This window comes from Melanotaenia boesemani, chromosome 2 (genome assembly GCF_017639745.1).
Source record: "Melanotaenia boesemani isolate fMelBoe1 chromosome 2, fMelBoe1.pri, whole genome shotgun sequence".
Classification (NCBI taxonomy): Eukaryota; Metazoa; Chordata; class Actinopteri; order Atheriniformes; family Melanotaeniidae; genus Melanotaenia; species Melanotaenia boesemani.
The window spans coordinates 16684776-16702296 of NC_055683.1; the positions used below are offsets into that span (position 1 = coordinate 16684776).

General features: G+C 45.6%; 1 protein-coding gene across 1 annotated transcript; it reads left to right on the plus strand.

The window, feature by feature from the left end:
• Positions 1 to 294: 294 nt before the first annotated feature.
• Positions 295 to 17042, plus strand: LOC121656988 (NACHT, LRR and PYD domains-containing protein 12-like). Its single transcript, XM_042012339.1, has 6 exons — positions 295 to 485; positions 633 to 2433; positions 6158 to 6185; positions 6231 to 6331; positions 14021 to 14144; positions 16177 to 17042. The coding sequence occupies exons 1-6, from the start codon at positions 296 to 298 to the stop codon at positions 16723 to 16725; spliced, it is 2793 nt and encodes a 930-aa protein (XP_041868273.1). The 5' UTR covers position 295; the 3' UTR covers positions 16726 to 17042.
• The last annotated feature ends 479 nt before the right edge of the window (positions 17043 to 17521 follow it).

Here is a 17521-nt window from a genome sequence, read left to right on the forward strand (position 1 = left end):
TGTGACAGAATGTGATGTGATTCTTCCTGATTCCTCCACAGAGTGGACCAGCAGAGCTCAGAGCTTCCCAGTGGTCAGTCTGCCCAGCAGCATCAAACACAGCTGGACTCCATATTTATGGTCTGTACATGTACAACAACTACTTTTCCATCTCTTCTGTTCACATCATCTCCATGCTGACCTTTGTAGACCAGTGGATTGTCAGTGTGTCCAACATGGATCTGATGTTTGGCTCCATGATTTCAGTCTGATTGTGTCCTTCATATTGTTTCTCTTCCAGCTGCTGGAGGACAACATGATCACTTTCATGAAGAAGGAGCTGAAGAAGTTCCAGAAGCTTCTGAGTCCAGATTACCCAGAATGCTTAGTTTTGGAGGGTGAGGGTGTAGAGCAGTGGAAGAGGAGCAGAGAGGCGTTAGTGAAGATAACAGTGGACTTCCTGAGGAGGATGAAGCAGGAGGAGCTGGCTGAGCGTCTGCAGAGCAGTAAGAAGGATTTCTCTAAAGATTGAAGCTGCTGGATAAATGACACATTTACTGATGTCTCAACACATGAACAACAAATATTCACATCCTCATTCCTCAGAGGCTTCAAATCTTTACTGACTCTTCTTATTTCTTCTTTTCTTTCAGAATATTTTGCTCCAGCTTGTCAACATAAGCTAAAATCTGGTCTGAAGAAGAAGTTCCAGTGTGTGTTTGAGGGGATTGCTAAAGCAGGAAATTCAACCCTTCTGAACCAGATCTACACAGAGCTCTACATCACAGAGGGAGAGACTGCAGAGGTCAATGATGAACATGAGGTCAGACAGATTGAAACATCATCCAGAAAACCACACAGACCAGAAACAACCATCAGACAAGAAGACATCTTTAAACTCCCACCTGGAAGAGATGAACCAATCAGAACAGTGATGACAAAGGGAGTGGCTGGCATTGGGAAAACTGTCTTAACACAGAAGTTCACTCTGGACTGGGCTGAAGACAAAGCCAACCAGGACATCCAGTTCACATTTCCACTGACTTTCAGAGAGCTGAATGTGCTGAAAGAGAAAAAGTTCAGCTTGGTGGAACTTGTTCATCACTTCTTTACTGAAACCAAAGAAGCAGGAATCTGCAGCTTTGAAGAGTTCCAGGTCGTCTTCATCTTGGATGGTCTGGATGAGAGTCGACTTCCTCTGGACTTCCACAACAATGAGACCCTGACTGATGTTACAGAGTCCACCTCAGTGGATGTGCTGCTGACTAACCTCATCAGGGGGAAACTGCTGCCCTCTGCTCGCCTCTGGATAACCACACGACCTGCAGCAGCCAATCAGATCCCTCTTGACTGTGTTGGCATGGTGACAGAGGTCAGAGGGTTCACTGACCCACAGAAGGAGGAGTACTTCAGGAAGAGGTTCAGAGATGAGGAGCAGGCCAGCAAGATCATCTCCCACATGAAGACATCACGAAGCCTCCACATCATGTGCCACATCCCAGTCTTCTGCTGGATCACTGCTACAGTTCTGGAGGATGTGCTGAAAACCAGAGAGGAAGGAGAGCTGCCCAAGACCCTGACTGAGATGTACATCCACTTCCTAGTGGTCCAGACTAAAGTCAAGAAGGTCAAGTATGATGGAGGAGCTGAGACAGATGCACACTGGATTCCAGAGAGCAGGAAGATGATTGAGTCTCTGGGAAAACTGGCTTTTGATCAGCTGCAGAAAGGAAACCTGATCTTCTATGAATCAGACCTGACAGAGTGTGGCATCGATATCACAGCAGCCTCAGTTTACTCAGGAGTGTTCACACAGATCTTTAAAGAGGAAAGAGGACTGTACCAGGAGAAGGTGTTCAGCTTTGTCCATCTGAGTGTTCAGGAGTTTCTGGCTGCTCTTCATGTCCGTCTGACCTTCATCAACTCTGGAATCAACCTGGTGGAAGAACAACAATCACATTTCAGATTGTCCACATTTTTTATGAAACCAGATTCAAAACATCTTCATCAGAGAGCTGTGGACGAGGCCCTACAGAGTCCAAATGGACACCTGGACTTGTTTCTCCGCTTTCTCCTGGGTTTATCACTGCAGACCAATCAGAGTCTCCTACAAGGCCTCATGATACAGACAGGAAGTAGCTCACAGACCAATCGGGAAACAGTTCAGTACATAAAGAAGAAGATCAGTGAGAATGTGTCTGCAGAGAGAAGCATCAATCTGTTCCACTGTCTGAATGAACTGAATGATCGTTCTCTAGAGGAGGAGATCCATCAGTTCCTACGATTAGGACGTCTCTCCTCAGATGAACTGTCTCCTGTTCAGTGGTCAGCTCTGGCCTTCATCTTACTGTCATCAGAAGAAGATCTGGAGGTGTTTGACCTGCAGAAATACGCTCCTTCAGAGGAGGTTCTTCTAAGGCTCCTGCCTGTAGTCAAAGCCTCCAAAAAAGCTATGTAAGTACATATTTAGCAGGATGTGGAGAAATATACTGCTGCTGTTTTTCGTCCATCCATCCATCCATTTTCTTCCACTTATGCGGTGTTGGGTCGTGGGGTACCTGCCTAAGCGCGGAAACCCACACTTCCCACTCTTTTGCCACATTCACCAGCTTGTCCAGTGGGATCTCAAGGCATTCCCCGGCCATCTGAGAGATGTAGTCCATCCAGCATGTCCTGGGTCTTCCCCAGGCCCTTCTCCCTGTGGGATGCGCCTGGAACACATCACCAGGAGGGAGTCAAGGAGTTATCATATCCAGATGTCCGTTCCATCTCATCTGACTACTCTTGATGAAACAGCAGCAACTCTACTCTAAGCCCCTCCCAGATCACTGAGCTTTTCACCCTATTTCTAAGGGAGAGCCCGGCGACCCTGCGGAGAAAACTCATTTCGGCCATTTGTATTCGTGATCTTTTTCTTTTGATCACCACTGCTCATGACCATAGATGAGGGTAGGAGCATAGATTGAACAGTAAATCAAGAGCTTTGCTGCTTGCCTTTAGGCACCATCCTTTCCTCACTCGTGAACAAGACCAAGGTACCCTTCACTTGGGGCAGGACCTCATTCCTGACCCGGACAAAGCACTCTACCCTTTTCCAGCTGAGGACCATAGTCTTGGATTTGGAGGTGCTGATTTTCATCCCAGTTGCTTCACACTTGGTTACGAATCACTCTAGCAAGAGCTGAAAAACCACACTGCTCCTCCTCAATCTGAGGTTTGATTACCCGACGGACTCCCCTCTCCAGGATCCCTGAATAGACCTTACCAGGAAGGCTGAGAATTGTGATTTCCCGGTAGTTGGAGCACACCCTTGTTACCCCTTTTTGAAGCGGTGGACCACCACTCCAGTCTGCCAGTCCAGGGTAACTGTCCCCGATGTCCACATGATGCTGCAGAGGCGTGTCAACCAAGACAGCCCTATAGCATCCAGAACCTTAAGAAATGCTGAACAGACTTCATTTTTTCCCGTTTAACCGGCCGATACCCAACAGCTACCTCCAGAGTCCCATAGGCCAAAAAGGCCCAATAGGACTCCTTTCTTCAGTTTGCTGCTGTTTCATAGGACAAAATGTGACAGAATTACATGTCTTACTTTTGCTTGTTTTAATTGCAGTGATGGTTTAGAGATGAACACCGGCGAAAAGCGCAGACTCAAAAAATTTGAAGTGGTCAAAAAGATATTGGTGTGTAGATGTTGAGAGAATCTCTTTCAACTCTCTTAAAGAGAGTCTGTTTTAACTGATTTTCACTGATCATCTCTCTGAGAGATGTGTCAACAGAAGGAAATGTTGACGGAGAATAAGAAGACTGTTTAAATGTGGTTTCTGCAGATATTTAAACATTTGAAACTGGTGTTAGTTTTGTTTACTGTGAAATCTGTTTGGGCCCTACAAAGTTGGGGTCTTTGATTCAATAGTGAAATAGGAATTTGAATAGTTTTGTGGGAAAAGCTTCTCTTCTTGTCACGGATCAGCAAACTGGACCACAATAAGTGTCGGAACTGAGGATTGGGTAAAACGGGTTTTATTGTAATGTTGAGAAAAGCTCCAGGGGAGTCGAGTCTGGTCTCACAGTCAGCTAGCCTGTGAGGGTAGGAGAACCAAGATATGAATCCAGCATGATCAGACTGGAATGTGCAAGATAGTTTGTCACGTACCAGCAGAGGGCATGGAAGCCGGCCGTGTGGTTTTCAGGAACCGTGATGGCACCAGTGGGGCTACGCCGGGGCTGTGGAAACTGCTGGACCAAAAACAGGTTCTGATAGTTACAAGAGCTGAATATCCAGACTGAATGAATCCTCCAGAAAGATCCGGGTATTCATCCAGATATTCTAGATGGGAGAGAGACAGGTTCCGCAATCCAAATTCAAATCCAAGAGACAGTCCAAGGGTCAGAGTACCAGCAGAATTAACAACAGATAGAGTTACCAGACAGGGGGCAGGCAGAGTCAGGACATCCAGATCCAAAACGGGTCGAAGATCAGAGAACAGGTTTGGCAGGCAGGAGATCAGGGCTGGAAACGTGCAGGTATAAACCGAGACGATGTGGCAGGCAGAACTTGTCATATGGGTTGGTATTTAAGGTGCATAGCGCAGGTGGAGCGCATCAGCAATCAAGGCTGTGCTGGAGGGAGAATGCCTTCAGGGACGGCTGGGAAATCTCAGCGCCAGCTATACACCGTGACACTTCTTAAGGTTGTCTCTTCCTCTTTGTCAAGGCGAGGGTGCGGATCCAAGGAAACGTGAGTACTTTGGAGAAGGTAACACAGGTTTATTGTGACTGGTTGGTGGAAAGGAATGAGAATGCTGGAAGGACGGGCTGGAGCGGGCAGACGGGTTTCCTCAAAGACACAGGCGAAGTCCGGGTCGGGTTCTTGAGGAGAGAGAACACACATTAGTTACAGTCAGACTAGAGACAAAGGCAAGACTTGGCTCACGACTGGTTACCACAGGTTGTAGTATAATCCAGCGATGACTGGAGGTTCGTCAGGGGTTTATGTGTGGAATGAATGATGAGCCTGATGTCTGACAGCTGCGCCGTCCTAATCAGTGTCTCCAAATAAGGGCATCCGGAAGTAGATGAGGAGAGGAGACGTGGGCCATGACACTCTTCTTTCTTCTATATAGATCTTCTATGTGGTTTTCAGCATTTCAGTGGACAAGAACAGCTTCATGATACATGACCTTCAAAATTCAGTAACTGGGAAAAATCAGACTATTGTAATAAGCGGATCTGACACATGTATATGCACTTCTGATATATGATATTGTGAAAAACCCTGGTCTATATTTTCCAGTCCATTATTGGATATCTAATAGAGTTCTAGATACTTGGTGTTGTAATGCTAAAACTTCCAGATATTTTTAGAATGTCTGGTCTTTGTTAAACTTGGCAGCCCCTACGGTCTTAGCATTAGCTGTGCTCATGTAAAAGGTAATAATCCTGCAAAACAAGCTGCCTGTAAATGCTTTATTTTGTTTATACTCTGGCTTCACACTGCTGTAAGTCATCGTATTTTTCTTTTTGATCCTCTCAAGTTGTGACTGCATCACTTCACTCTTAATAGAACATAGTTTGTTGCACATGCAAAGATAAAAGAAAAAAAACACTAAAATCATATGTGGTTGTCTACATGTAGTAAGATTTCAGAGTGAATGAATGGAGGTGTGTTAATGCAATTTCTTATAATCAGATTATCTGATAAAGGATATTAGATCATGTTGTCTACATGTTGACTTGATTAATCTTGTTAACTCCAGGAATCAGACAATAATCAGATTGTTGGTGTGCATGTAAACAGGTTTATTGATGGTGACAAAGTTTCAACATCACAAAGTTGATGATGTGCTGATGAATCCTAAACTCTATTCCTCACTGATCTGATCTGAATACAGCCCCACCCATCAGCCTGTTAGATGAGGTCTTGAGGTACATGATATACTTTGTTGTATAAATCAAATGTTCAGACTGTCACTGATTCACTGAAAATTCTCTGCCACCAATCTGAATCCCTGTTCACTCATGATGTCTTTAACCATTTAAATCTGCCACATGGACATCATAACAGGGTTAGAAACCTGATTTTCTCTACAGGTGGTCCTTAAGTCTGCATCCACCATGAGGGCTGATTATTTTGTCACATGTATTATTGTGTTTTTCTCTATATTGTTGTTTCCAGGCTGAGTGTGTGTGGTCTCTCAGAGAGAAGCTGTGGTCCTCTATCCTCAGTTCTCAGCTCCCAGTCCTCCAGTCTGACAGAACTGGACCTGAGTAACAACGACCTGCAGGACTCAGGAGTCAAGAAGCTGTGTGATGGACTGAAGAGTCCAAACTGCAAACTGGAAACTCTCAGGTCAGGATTCATCAAACTGAAGGTTTAAAATGATTTTTTATTAATGACTAATAGAAACCTTGTGAAAGTGTTTGCATATTGTTTCTGATATAGGCCTCTTACACCACATGAACTTAACAAAACCAGTAACCGGTTCCACATCCTGATCTTCTCAGAAGAAATAAAATCTTGGTTCAGGTTCTGTGATAAGTTTAAGGTGCTTTACAAACATAACCTTTCAGAAACACTAAAATAAACAAGTAAATGAGAATGAAGGGCTGTCAGGGAGATAGAGGAAGAGGGGAAAAAAAAGGGAGAAAAGGACAGGATAAAAATGTGGAAATAACAGTTGTTTAGGCTGCCTAAAACAAACCACATAAAAACAATATAAACTACCACAGTAGATGATGATCATATGAAAAAGTACAGTAGTCATCAAACATGCCTGCAGAGAAATGTAACGACACACAAACATCAGCAACATCTAGTCAGAAGCGGATGGAGAGACGAGCACGTTTGTGAGCACGCACATGTGAACATGCGTGTGTGGCCATGCAACAACGAAGAAATGTGTGCTTGCAAAGGGGCCGTGATCATGCCGCACCCGAAGCATCAGCGGGGGACGGGGGGAGCCTGAGCCCCCAATGACCCAGCAGGTCCACAGAGCATCAAGCCCAGAGAGGCTAGTGAAAGGCAGGCCCCAGACCTGAGCACTCCACATACGCACACAACCACATACATTCTTCCTGAGGTCTCACCAGCCCCCCGATGCGGCACTGAGGGCAGCCCCCAAGGCAAACGGCACCCAGCAGTCCAGCAGCACCCCGCACAGGACTCTAGACAGGCACCTAACCGCTCCACCCTCCGCAGCCCCGAGCCTGTCCCAAGGCACGAGGGTGTATGAAGACCCCCCCCCCCCCCGCCTGAGTTGTGTGTGCATGAGAGTGGGGCAGGCAGTCGCTGGGGTCCACTGGGGGTTCCCGCAATGGGGACACCTCGGCCAAAGCCACCGCCTCCATCCGCCCCACAGAGCCCTAAGTGTGATGTGTATGATGTAGGGTGGGAGGAAAGAAGAGGGGCTCGGGGTGGGGCAAAACCTGGAGAGAGATCTCTCTCCCAGGCAGCCAACCCCTTAGCTGACCGCTGTAGGCGCCCCAGCCTCCCCAAGACCACCCAAGGACAGAAGAGCAAAGGCCCAGCCAGGCCCAGAGCCCAACGCATCAGCACACCGGACGCCCACCCACCCCCGGCAGCCCATGCCACCTCACCAGGGGACCAGAGAGCCCCAGGTTGCACACACATATCCTGGTCGGACCCAAGGCACAGCGCCCCCACCCACCCCAAAAGAGCCCCCGACAGGAGGGGAGCGACCAAGAAGGAGAGCAGACTCCACCCTCCATGACCCCTAATTGCCCCACTGCCCACCAGTACCCCCGCCGCCCCCTTACCCTACCCCTCTCTCCATAGGATCAGCCCAACCCCTATTGCTTGCCCAGGGCGACCATGCCCCCCCGAGCCTGAGGGAGGCAGCCCCTGGTCCCCGGGGCACTGATGACACTTAGGTCACCCAGTAAACAAACTTTAGGACATGCAAGAATGTTACATCTAACCCATGTTAATACATCCTCACAAACCTTGTTCCAGAACTTTTGGAAAGGTGCACACAGCCATATTACCTGTGCACTGTGTGCAGATATATGAGTGATTAACACCCATCTTGAACATCCTTTGTCTTGTGTAATGCGTTCTATGGAGGACTTTGTGTTGTATGATTTGTAAATTTGGGCAGTCTGTCATATTAAAGGCATTAAGACATATTTGTAGCCAAAATGGTTGACTAGGATTGATGAATTGATAGATAAATATCACCCATCACCCATTTTGAAGTAGGTAGGGAATTTGAATCATCTATTTTTAACATTAATCTGTATATTTTTTTAAATAATTTTGGGGTACAGAGGTCCATAAAATCTGCTACCATTGGAGGAAATTCCAGCTCTGTTTGGTGAAGGGGGAATTTTGTATGTATTATGGTTCTGAGTTGTTGATATTCTAAGAATCTGTTGCTGTTAATCCCATATTGTGATGAGAGTGTATTAAAAGATAAAATGTTTCTGTTATGGATAATTTGTTGAAAATATTTAATTCCTTTGGTAATTCATTGGTTAAAATTTAGCATATTTTTGTTTAGTAGAATATCAGGATTGTTCCAGGTGGGTGTGAGTTTATATGGTTTTACTGAGAAGTTGTTTTTTTTTTTTATTATCATTATTATTCCCACCAGGGAATTTTTTATACCTAAGGTGAAAAAAGGAAGATTAGAAATTTCCAAATTGTCACAAAATGTTTGTTCCATGTCTATCCACAGGTCATCTAGTGGATGAGGTTTGAGCCATTTTAGGACGTTATTGTGTTTTTCTCTATATTTTTGTCTCCAGGCTGAGTTTATGTGGTCTCTCAGAGAGAAGCTGTGGACCTCTGTCCTCAGTTCCCAGCTCCCAATCTTTCAGTCTGACAGAACTGGACCTGAGTAACAACGACCTGCAGGATTCAGGCGTGAAGAAGCTGTGTGATGGACTGAAGAGTCCAAACTGCAAACTGGAAACTCTCAGGTCAGGATTTATTTTAGAAAACCTGTGAGAGGTATTTGGATGATTGTCTCTGATATAGGCCTCATACACTACATGAACTTCTGAGAACCAGTAACCGGTCCCACACCCTGAACCTCACAGAACATATAAAAACTTGGTTCAGGTTCTGTAATAATTTTACAGTGCTTTACAAACAGAACTTTTTCAGAAACACTTAAATATATTGATGAACCCAGTTTAATTCCAGGCCTGTCTTTTTTTTTTTTTTTTTTTTTAATAATGTGGGTTGAACATTCATATATGTCGTTTAAATAAGTTATTCCTGCTCGTTTTCAACATTGCCATTGACAAGAAATAATAAAAATTATTTTAAGTCAATCTAATTTAATTTAATAGAGCTAAATGATGAACATTTCATTTTTAATTTGAATTAACAGTTAACCCTTCAATGCATAGTTTACAGTAGACACCTATCAAAAAGTTTTGCCAGTTTTCTAGTGTATGCATGGGTAAGGAAGGTAAATTTGAAACAGGTAGAATATTAGGTCTACCACACCTGGATGGATTCCAGATCTACCACACCGGGCAGGTTCCCAGGTCTACCAGGCCAGACAGGACCCCAATTGCAGGACCCTGTGCCCTGAAACAATCCAGCACCTCACAGCAAGATGCAAGATACTGGCAGGAAAAGAATACATGGAGTATTATAACCAAGTAGTAGGCACAGTGTACAGAAATATCTGTGCAAAATATGGACTGGAGACCCCTAGGTCACAATGGGAAACACCTCCCAAGGTGGTGGAAAATGAGAGGGCTAAGATCCTGTGGGAATTCCAAATAGAGACTGACAAAATGGTGGTGGCCAACCAACCAGACACAGTGATCATGGATAAGCGGCAAAGGAAAGCCATAGTGATGGATGTGGCCATCCCCAACAATGGAAATAGCAGGAATAAGGAAAACGAGAAACTGGAGAAATACCAAGGACTCAATGAAAATCTGGAGAATGCCTGGAAGGTGAAGGCAACAGTAGTACCAATGGTTATAGGACCACTGGGGGCCGTGTGGCTCCAACAAATAGATTAGATTAGATTAGATTAGACTTTATTATCTCACAGTGGAGAAATTCACTTGTTACAGCAGCTCTTGTTATAGAATAAAGTACAGAGAGGCAAAATAAGGTGAACATGCATCACAGCAAGAAAGTGCAATAGAAATTATTTACAAGTCTAAGAAAAGCAAAAATATGTACCGTTATAATATAAAGATATATATATATATATATACATACATATATATACATACATACATACATACACACATACATTATATATATATATATATATATATATATATATATATATATACATATATATATATATACATACACACACACACACTACATCCATACATAAAATAAAATAAAATATAACAACAACCTCACAGACTATATACATATTTACATGGTGATGGTGGGATATGAAGAATATGATGACATTGATAATGGGGGGTATTGCACAGTAAAATATAAATAAATATTACACAGTAATATGACTATACAGATAAGTTGTACAGTCTGACAGCAGTGGGGATGAAGGACCTGCGGTAGCGCTCCCTCCTACACTGAGGGTGTCTCAGTCTGCTGCTGAAGGAGCTGCTCAGCCCCCCCACAGTCTGGTGCAGTGGGTGAGAGGTGTTGTCCATGATGGATGTGAGCTTGGCCAACATCCTCCTCTCACCCACCTCCTCCACAGAGTCCAGCGGGCAGCCCAGGACAGAGCTGGCCCTCCTGACCAGCTTGTTCAGTCTCTTCCTGTCCCGGTCGGTGCTGCTCGCTCCCCAGCAGACAACGGCGTAGAGGACAGCAGAGGCTACCACAGAGTCATAAAATGTCCTTAGCAGAGGCCTGCATACTCCAAAGGACCTCAGTCTCCTCAGGAGGTGGAGGCGACTCTGGCCCTTCTTGTACAGGGCGTCTGTGTGGTGTGACCAGTCCAGTTTATTGTTGAGGTGAACACCCAGGTACTTGAAACTGTCCACCCGGTCAATCTCCTTCCCCTGGATGTTCACCGGTGTGTGGGGTAGTGTCCTTCTCCGGAAGTCAATCACCATCTCCATGGTCTTACTGGTGTTTAAGCACAGGTGGTTGCGCTCACACCAGTCCACAAAGTCCCTGATGACTGACCGGTACTCCAGCTCGTTCCCCTCAGACACACAGCCCACAATGGCTGAGTCGTCAGAGAACTTCTGGAGATGACAGCTGCTGGTGTTATAGGTGAAGTCCGAGGTGTAAAGGGTGAAGAGGAACGGTGAGAGCACTGTTCCCTGAGGGGCCCCCGTGCTGCAGACTACCACCTCAGACACACAGTTCTGCAGACGCACGTACTGTGGCCGGTTGGTGAGGTAGTCGATGGTCCACGCGGCTAACTTTCCATCCACACCAGCTCCTTTCAGCTTCCCCCGCAGCAGCACCGGCTGGATGGTGTTAAACGCACTGGAGAAGTCAAAAAACATGACTCTCACGACGCTCCCAGCGGTCTCCAGGTGAGCCAGCGCCCTGTGCAGTAGGTAGATGACAGCATCATCCACCCCGATGTTTGGCCTGTAGGCAAACTGCAGCGGGTCCATCGCGGTGCACACCACGGAGCGGAGGTGACCGAGGATGAGCCTCTCCATGGTCTTCATCAGGTGGGAGGTCAAGGCGACGGGTCTGTAATGGTTCGGTTCCTTCGCGTGTGATATCTTAGGAACCGGAACCAGGTGGTCTTCCACAGGACAGGGACCTTCTCCAGGCTGAGGCTCAGGTTAAAGATGTACCTGAGCACCTCACAGAGCTGGTCTGCACAGGTCCTGAGCAGCCTGGGGCGGATGCCGTCGGGTCCTGCAGCTTTCCTGTTCTTCAGCCGCCTCAGTTCTCTCCTCACCTGGGCCGATGTAAAGGAGAGGGGGGAGGTGGAGGGCAGTGGGGGGCTGGTGGTCGAGTCCATTGGTGTGGAGTGGAGATGGGGGGTAGGTGAAAGTGGAGGTGAAGATGAAGGTGGTCGGGGGAAGGTGATGGTAGACGCTGGACTGGGGATGTGTGAAGAGGGGGGAGGGGGGGCAGGGAGAGTGGGGTTTGAATCAAATCTGTTAAAAAACAGATTTAAATAATTGGCCCAGCGCTGGTCTCCATCAGCTGTCCCTCTGGCACCACTCTGTCCAAATCCAGAGATCTCCTTCAGCCCTCTCCACACGTCCCGTGTGTTCTTCTGCTCCAGCTGCTCCTCCAGCTTCTTCCTGTAGCTGTCCTTGGCCCGCCTGATCTTGTACTGGAGTTCATGCTGAACTCTCCTCTGCTCCTCTCTGTCCCCTGAAATGAAAGCCCTCTTTTTCTGGTTCAGCAGGACTTTAAGCTCAGGGGTCACCCAGGGTTTGTTGTTGGAGAAACACCGCACCCTCCGGGTTGGCACAGTGTTCTCCACACAGAAGCTGATGTAGTCCGTGATGCAGTGGGTCAGGCCATCAATGTCCTCTCCATGAGAGCTGCAGAGTGTCTCCCAGTCTGTGGATTGGAAACAGTCTCTCAGTCTCTCATTGGCCTCATCGGTCCACACTTTCACAGACTTCTTCTGTGCCAGCTGTCTTCTCACCCTGGGTGTGTATTCAGGGAGCAGATGTACGAGGTTGTGATCAGAGCGTCCAAGCGGGGGGAGGGGGGCGGAGGTGTATGCGTCCTTCACATTAGCATACAGTAAGTCCAGCGTCTTGTTCTCCCTGGTGTGGCACTTCACGTACTGGACGAAAGTAGGGAGAGTGGCAGAGAGCGAGGTGTGATTGAAATCCCCGCTGATCAGCAGGAGGGACTGCGGGTGGCGAGTCTGCATCCGAGTCACTGCGCTGTGGAGCAGCTCACAAGCAGCTGCTGCATCAGCCGAGGGAGGGATGTACACATTAAACAGTATAAGGTGTGAAAACTCCCTCGGGAGGTAATACGGCCGCATACCCACAGCGAGTAACTCAATGTCCCTGGTGCAGAGCTGTTCCTTTACACAGACGTGCGCCGGGTTGCACCATCTCTCGTTGACATACACCGCGAGTCCCCCGCCTTTCCTCTTACCACTCTCCGCCGCACTCCTGTCCGCGCGCGAAAGTTTAAATCCATCCAGGGAAACCACAGAGTCCGGAATAAGTCCATTCAGCCACGTCTCCGTTAGACACATGAGGCTACATTCCCTGAACTCCCGCTGTAGCCGGGTCAGCGCCGTGAGCTCCTCGGTCTTGTTAGAGAGGGAACGAACGTTTCCCATAATCACGGAGGGTAAATATGGCCTGTACCTCCGTTTCCTCTCCTGGAGCTTTCTTCCTGCTCTGCAGCCTCTTCTTTTTCTCCGTATCTCCGCGGGAATCTCCGGCTTCTCCGCGTAGAGAAGAGCAGTGCCGCTCAGAGCTAACAGCTGGTCCCTGGTGTAAACAATGGAGCCGTGGCTGAAACCAAAGGTGTCCCCCGCCGAAGTTTGGAAAAGTGCCAAAAGAAGCAGAAATCCAAATAGAAAAACAATAAAAGTAGGTTTCCCATGTGCAGAATTGCACCTGGTACTGACTACTGTAAAGGAAAAAAGAAAACCACGTCTAAGAACCATATAAAACACTAAAAAAAGGAATAGAGAAGGCAGAGCCGCCGTAGCACGCAGCTGCTCGCACAGCGCCATGTTGTCAAAAAGTACAAAAAATACACATACAATGAAGAAATATCTCCATCCATCAAACTCCATCCAGGTCAAGTTTGTCCTCATCTACAATAAAACCACATTTTAAAGTTTATATTTTGTTCCACTTTTTAATCAGAATAAGTAGAGTCAGCAGAACAACCACTCTCTAACTCCACCAGGCTGAATGAAGGAGGATTGACGCCTTTAAAAATATACAAACTCCCCTGAAAACATGATTGGTGGATCTCTGTAGAAACCTGGAAATTTGACATTTCTCACAAACTGAGTCATGAAGTCATAAACTTGGAACAAATGAAGACACAAAGCCAATAATGTGAAACAGGTCCAGTTTTCTGAAAATCTGATGACATTCAGCTTTAGTATCACAGCAGTTCTCTCAGAGTTTCTGTCATACATGTTCTTTTCTGCAGCCTGTCAGGATGTCTGATCACAGAGGAAGGCTGTGCTTCTCTGGCCTCAGCTCTGACCTCCAACCCCTCCCATCTGAGAGAGCTGGACCTGAGATACAACCATCCAGGAGACTCAGGAGTGAAGCTGCTGATGGCTGCACTGAAGGATCCACACAGACTCAGGTATGGAGAGGCTGCTGCAGCCACACAATGTCTGATAGAGGAGGAAGATCTGCAGACATTTTCTATTCTTCACTCAGTCCTGCTTCATGCTGGATATGAGTGTTTTATGTACAATAACACATGTAGGAGGCTTTTTCCTTTGCTGTGCATGGTCCAGGAGATGTTAGCTTAGCTTAGCCTAGCACAAATATTTATAAAACTGTGTGAACAGTCATGTTCTCTTATCAGTCAATGTGGAAATGTCAGACCCCTGTTCCTACCTCTGTATAGATACATTTAAACAAATGATGGATGAAAAGTTTCCCATGAATGATGATGCTCATTGATTCTCCCACTTACTGGAGGCTCCTGATGCTGAAGCACAGCAACAGACCCAGAAAATTAATTTAGATGAGACACATTTGGTAGGAATTATTTTGGTCCCTGAAGGCTTGTTCCCTTTAGATTCTTTCATTCATGTCATCTTCTGTTGGTGCCGCTGCTCTGTGTAATGTCACACATGGGTGTTGTTGCTGTATTTATCGGTTTACTTTAATTAGCTGCATACAGCTGATCAAAATGTTGGAGACAGTCAGTGGAACCCCTCACCATGATCTGATCTGCAAAGTGGAGTTAGACAGGAAAACACAAGTTCTTTACATCTTCATGCTCCTGAAGTCTGATTTTGTGTTTTATGATCTGGACTCATAATGAGGGCATGAATCAAAATGACTGAGAGAGTTACTGGATTTCTGTCTAGACTTTGTTACTTTACAGTCAATATTCACTCAACAGTCTGATGACTTAAAAGTACTTTTTTTTTACCAGAAAATGCATAATAATCCTAAAGACTTCAGACCTTCTGGTGGACTGGATTCCGGTCGGACTGGATCAGGAGTCTTCCTGTAACGAGACGGCAGTGTGTGTGTGCGTGTATTGTGCTGAAGATGATGATGGTTACATCAGTTTTCCTGGTTAACGTGAAAGGACTCAGTATGTTCACAGCTGATGTTGAGGAAAGATGAGACAGACTTTCCTGAATCCTGTCACATCCTGTATTTCAGCAGCTGCAGCTCCATGTCTGACCACCAGAGGCAGTCTAACCTCTCCTCTTCACTCAGGACTTTAGAGCTTTGATGATCCCATGGTGCTGATTCAATAATTACTAATTTAAAAATCAGATGAGATCTGGAAGAAGTGTGGTGAGTTGATGCTGCTGATCCCTCTGATTTGTTCCTGCTTTAGAAAGAAATGTGTTTGTGTCCACACAGCAGCAGGATCTGCAGTAATAATGTGAGGGAACAAATCCTCAGTGTGATGATGAAGCAGCTGTTAGTGGTCAGTAGGAAACAAGCTGTCACAGCTACAAACACACACATCATGGCCTCAAACAGAGTCTCTGACAGTCATTTAGCTTCATGTGCAGGAAAAGAAGCCACTTTAACATTTCCCAGCTGAGTCAGAACAAAGAATCTGAGCCAATCTGCTTTGCAGAGGATATTATTGTCAGAAGCTGATCAATAAGACTTCAAGGGAGAGAGAAGATGCAGCTCTTGGTTAGATCAGGAGTTTCTGCAGAGTTCTTCATCTGTGAAGAGATAAAAAGGAGAAGATGGTTGAAAGAAGAAACTGTGACTTCCACAAAGCAGTTTTGTTGGTGTGGGTGTGGACCATTCAGCTTCCTGATTCTGCTCCTTCTAGTTTGGAGATGCTCCAATCAGGTGGACGTGTCCAGATGTTGGACTGTTCTGTTCTCATTGTAGAACAAAGTGTGTATGAGAGCCATGTAATGTCATGTTAGCATGCTCTGACCCCCCTTCTTCTTCCAGAGTGGAGCCTGCTGGAGAACCATGGTTGAGACCAGGTCTGAGGAAGTGTAAGTGTGTTTTCTATTGGATTCTTTACATTCAACCATCTTCACACTGTCCCATCACTCATTCATGAGTCAGCATCAAAGTGTCAATAGATCAATAACTGCAGCTGGATTGTGTTTGTTCTCTCCATCAGATTCCTGTCCACTCACAATCAACATGAACACAGTGAACAGAAACCTCAAATTTTCTGACAACAACAGGAAGGTGACACATGTGGAGAAGCTTCAGTCATATCCTGATCATCTAGACAGGTTTATCTGGTTTCCTCAGCTGCTGTGTGAAAATATTCTGACTGGTCGCTGCTACTGGGAGGTCGAGTGGAGAGGAGACGTTTTTATATCAGTGAGTTACAGAGAAATCAGAAGGAGAGGAACCAGCAGTGAATGTTGCTTTGGATTCAATGATCAGTCCTGGAGTCTGAGATGCTCGGATGATGAAGGCTATTCTGTTTGGCACAGTAACAGAGAAACAAGCATTTCCTCCTCCTCCTCCTCCTCCTCTGTCTCTAACAGAGTAGCAGTGTATGTGGACTGTCCTGCTGGCTCTTTGTCCTTCTACAGAGTCTCCTCTGACTCACTGATCCACCTCCACACCTTCATCACCACATTCACTCATCCTCTCTATGCTGGATTTGGGATCTGGTTTCCTGGGTCCTGGTCTGGTTCCTGGGTGTCTCTGTGTAGAGTCTAAAGAGTGTGATGGTAGCAGAGAAACTCTGAATGGTGAACAGATAGTTCAGTCTGTACATGTCTGTCTCTTTCACTCAGAAACATATTTTCAGATTCATGGACTCAATCAGTTTCTATGTGAAACTCTTCTAAATGATTCCTTGGAAACTTCTTCCTCTTCCAGTCCTTTAAAGATGGAAGCTGTGCTTCTTCCAGGATCCACATGTTTCTAGCCAAAGCTTCACACTAATATCAGGATGTTGTGTTCATTTCCTGTCAGCTGCAGTTAGTTTCACTTCATGATGCTGGAAATGAAAATCCTCCCAGTGTTTCACTCTGTTTGTTTGCTTCATTCTGTCTTTATTTAGACTTTCTGACATTTTCACATGTTGAATTAAAGATTCATTTTCACATCAGAAATTTCATATTTTGCTTATTTTTTCACCATATTTGACTTTCTAATTGAAATATAACATTTAACCATTGAACCAGTAGATGAGAGAGATTCTCCACTTTTTGCCCCGGATCTCAACAACACAATAAAACTAACAGAAGCATAATTTCAAGATAAATTTTATTGTTTGTTGTGGAATACCTCAATATTAATATGAAATCTTGATGTTAGAAAACAATATTACATTTATGAAGCGTTACACCTTGATTTGCTTTGATTGGGGCACAACGCTTCTGTAAATTTATGATTAATTAATTCCCAGCCCAGAAAAGAAAACCATTGAGTGTGCATTTTAATACAGGAAATATCAATTTTATTGTAATCTATGTCTTATATCTAAAGTTGTAAATTCAACGTCTGAAGG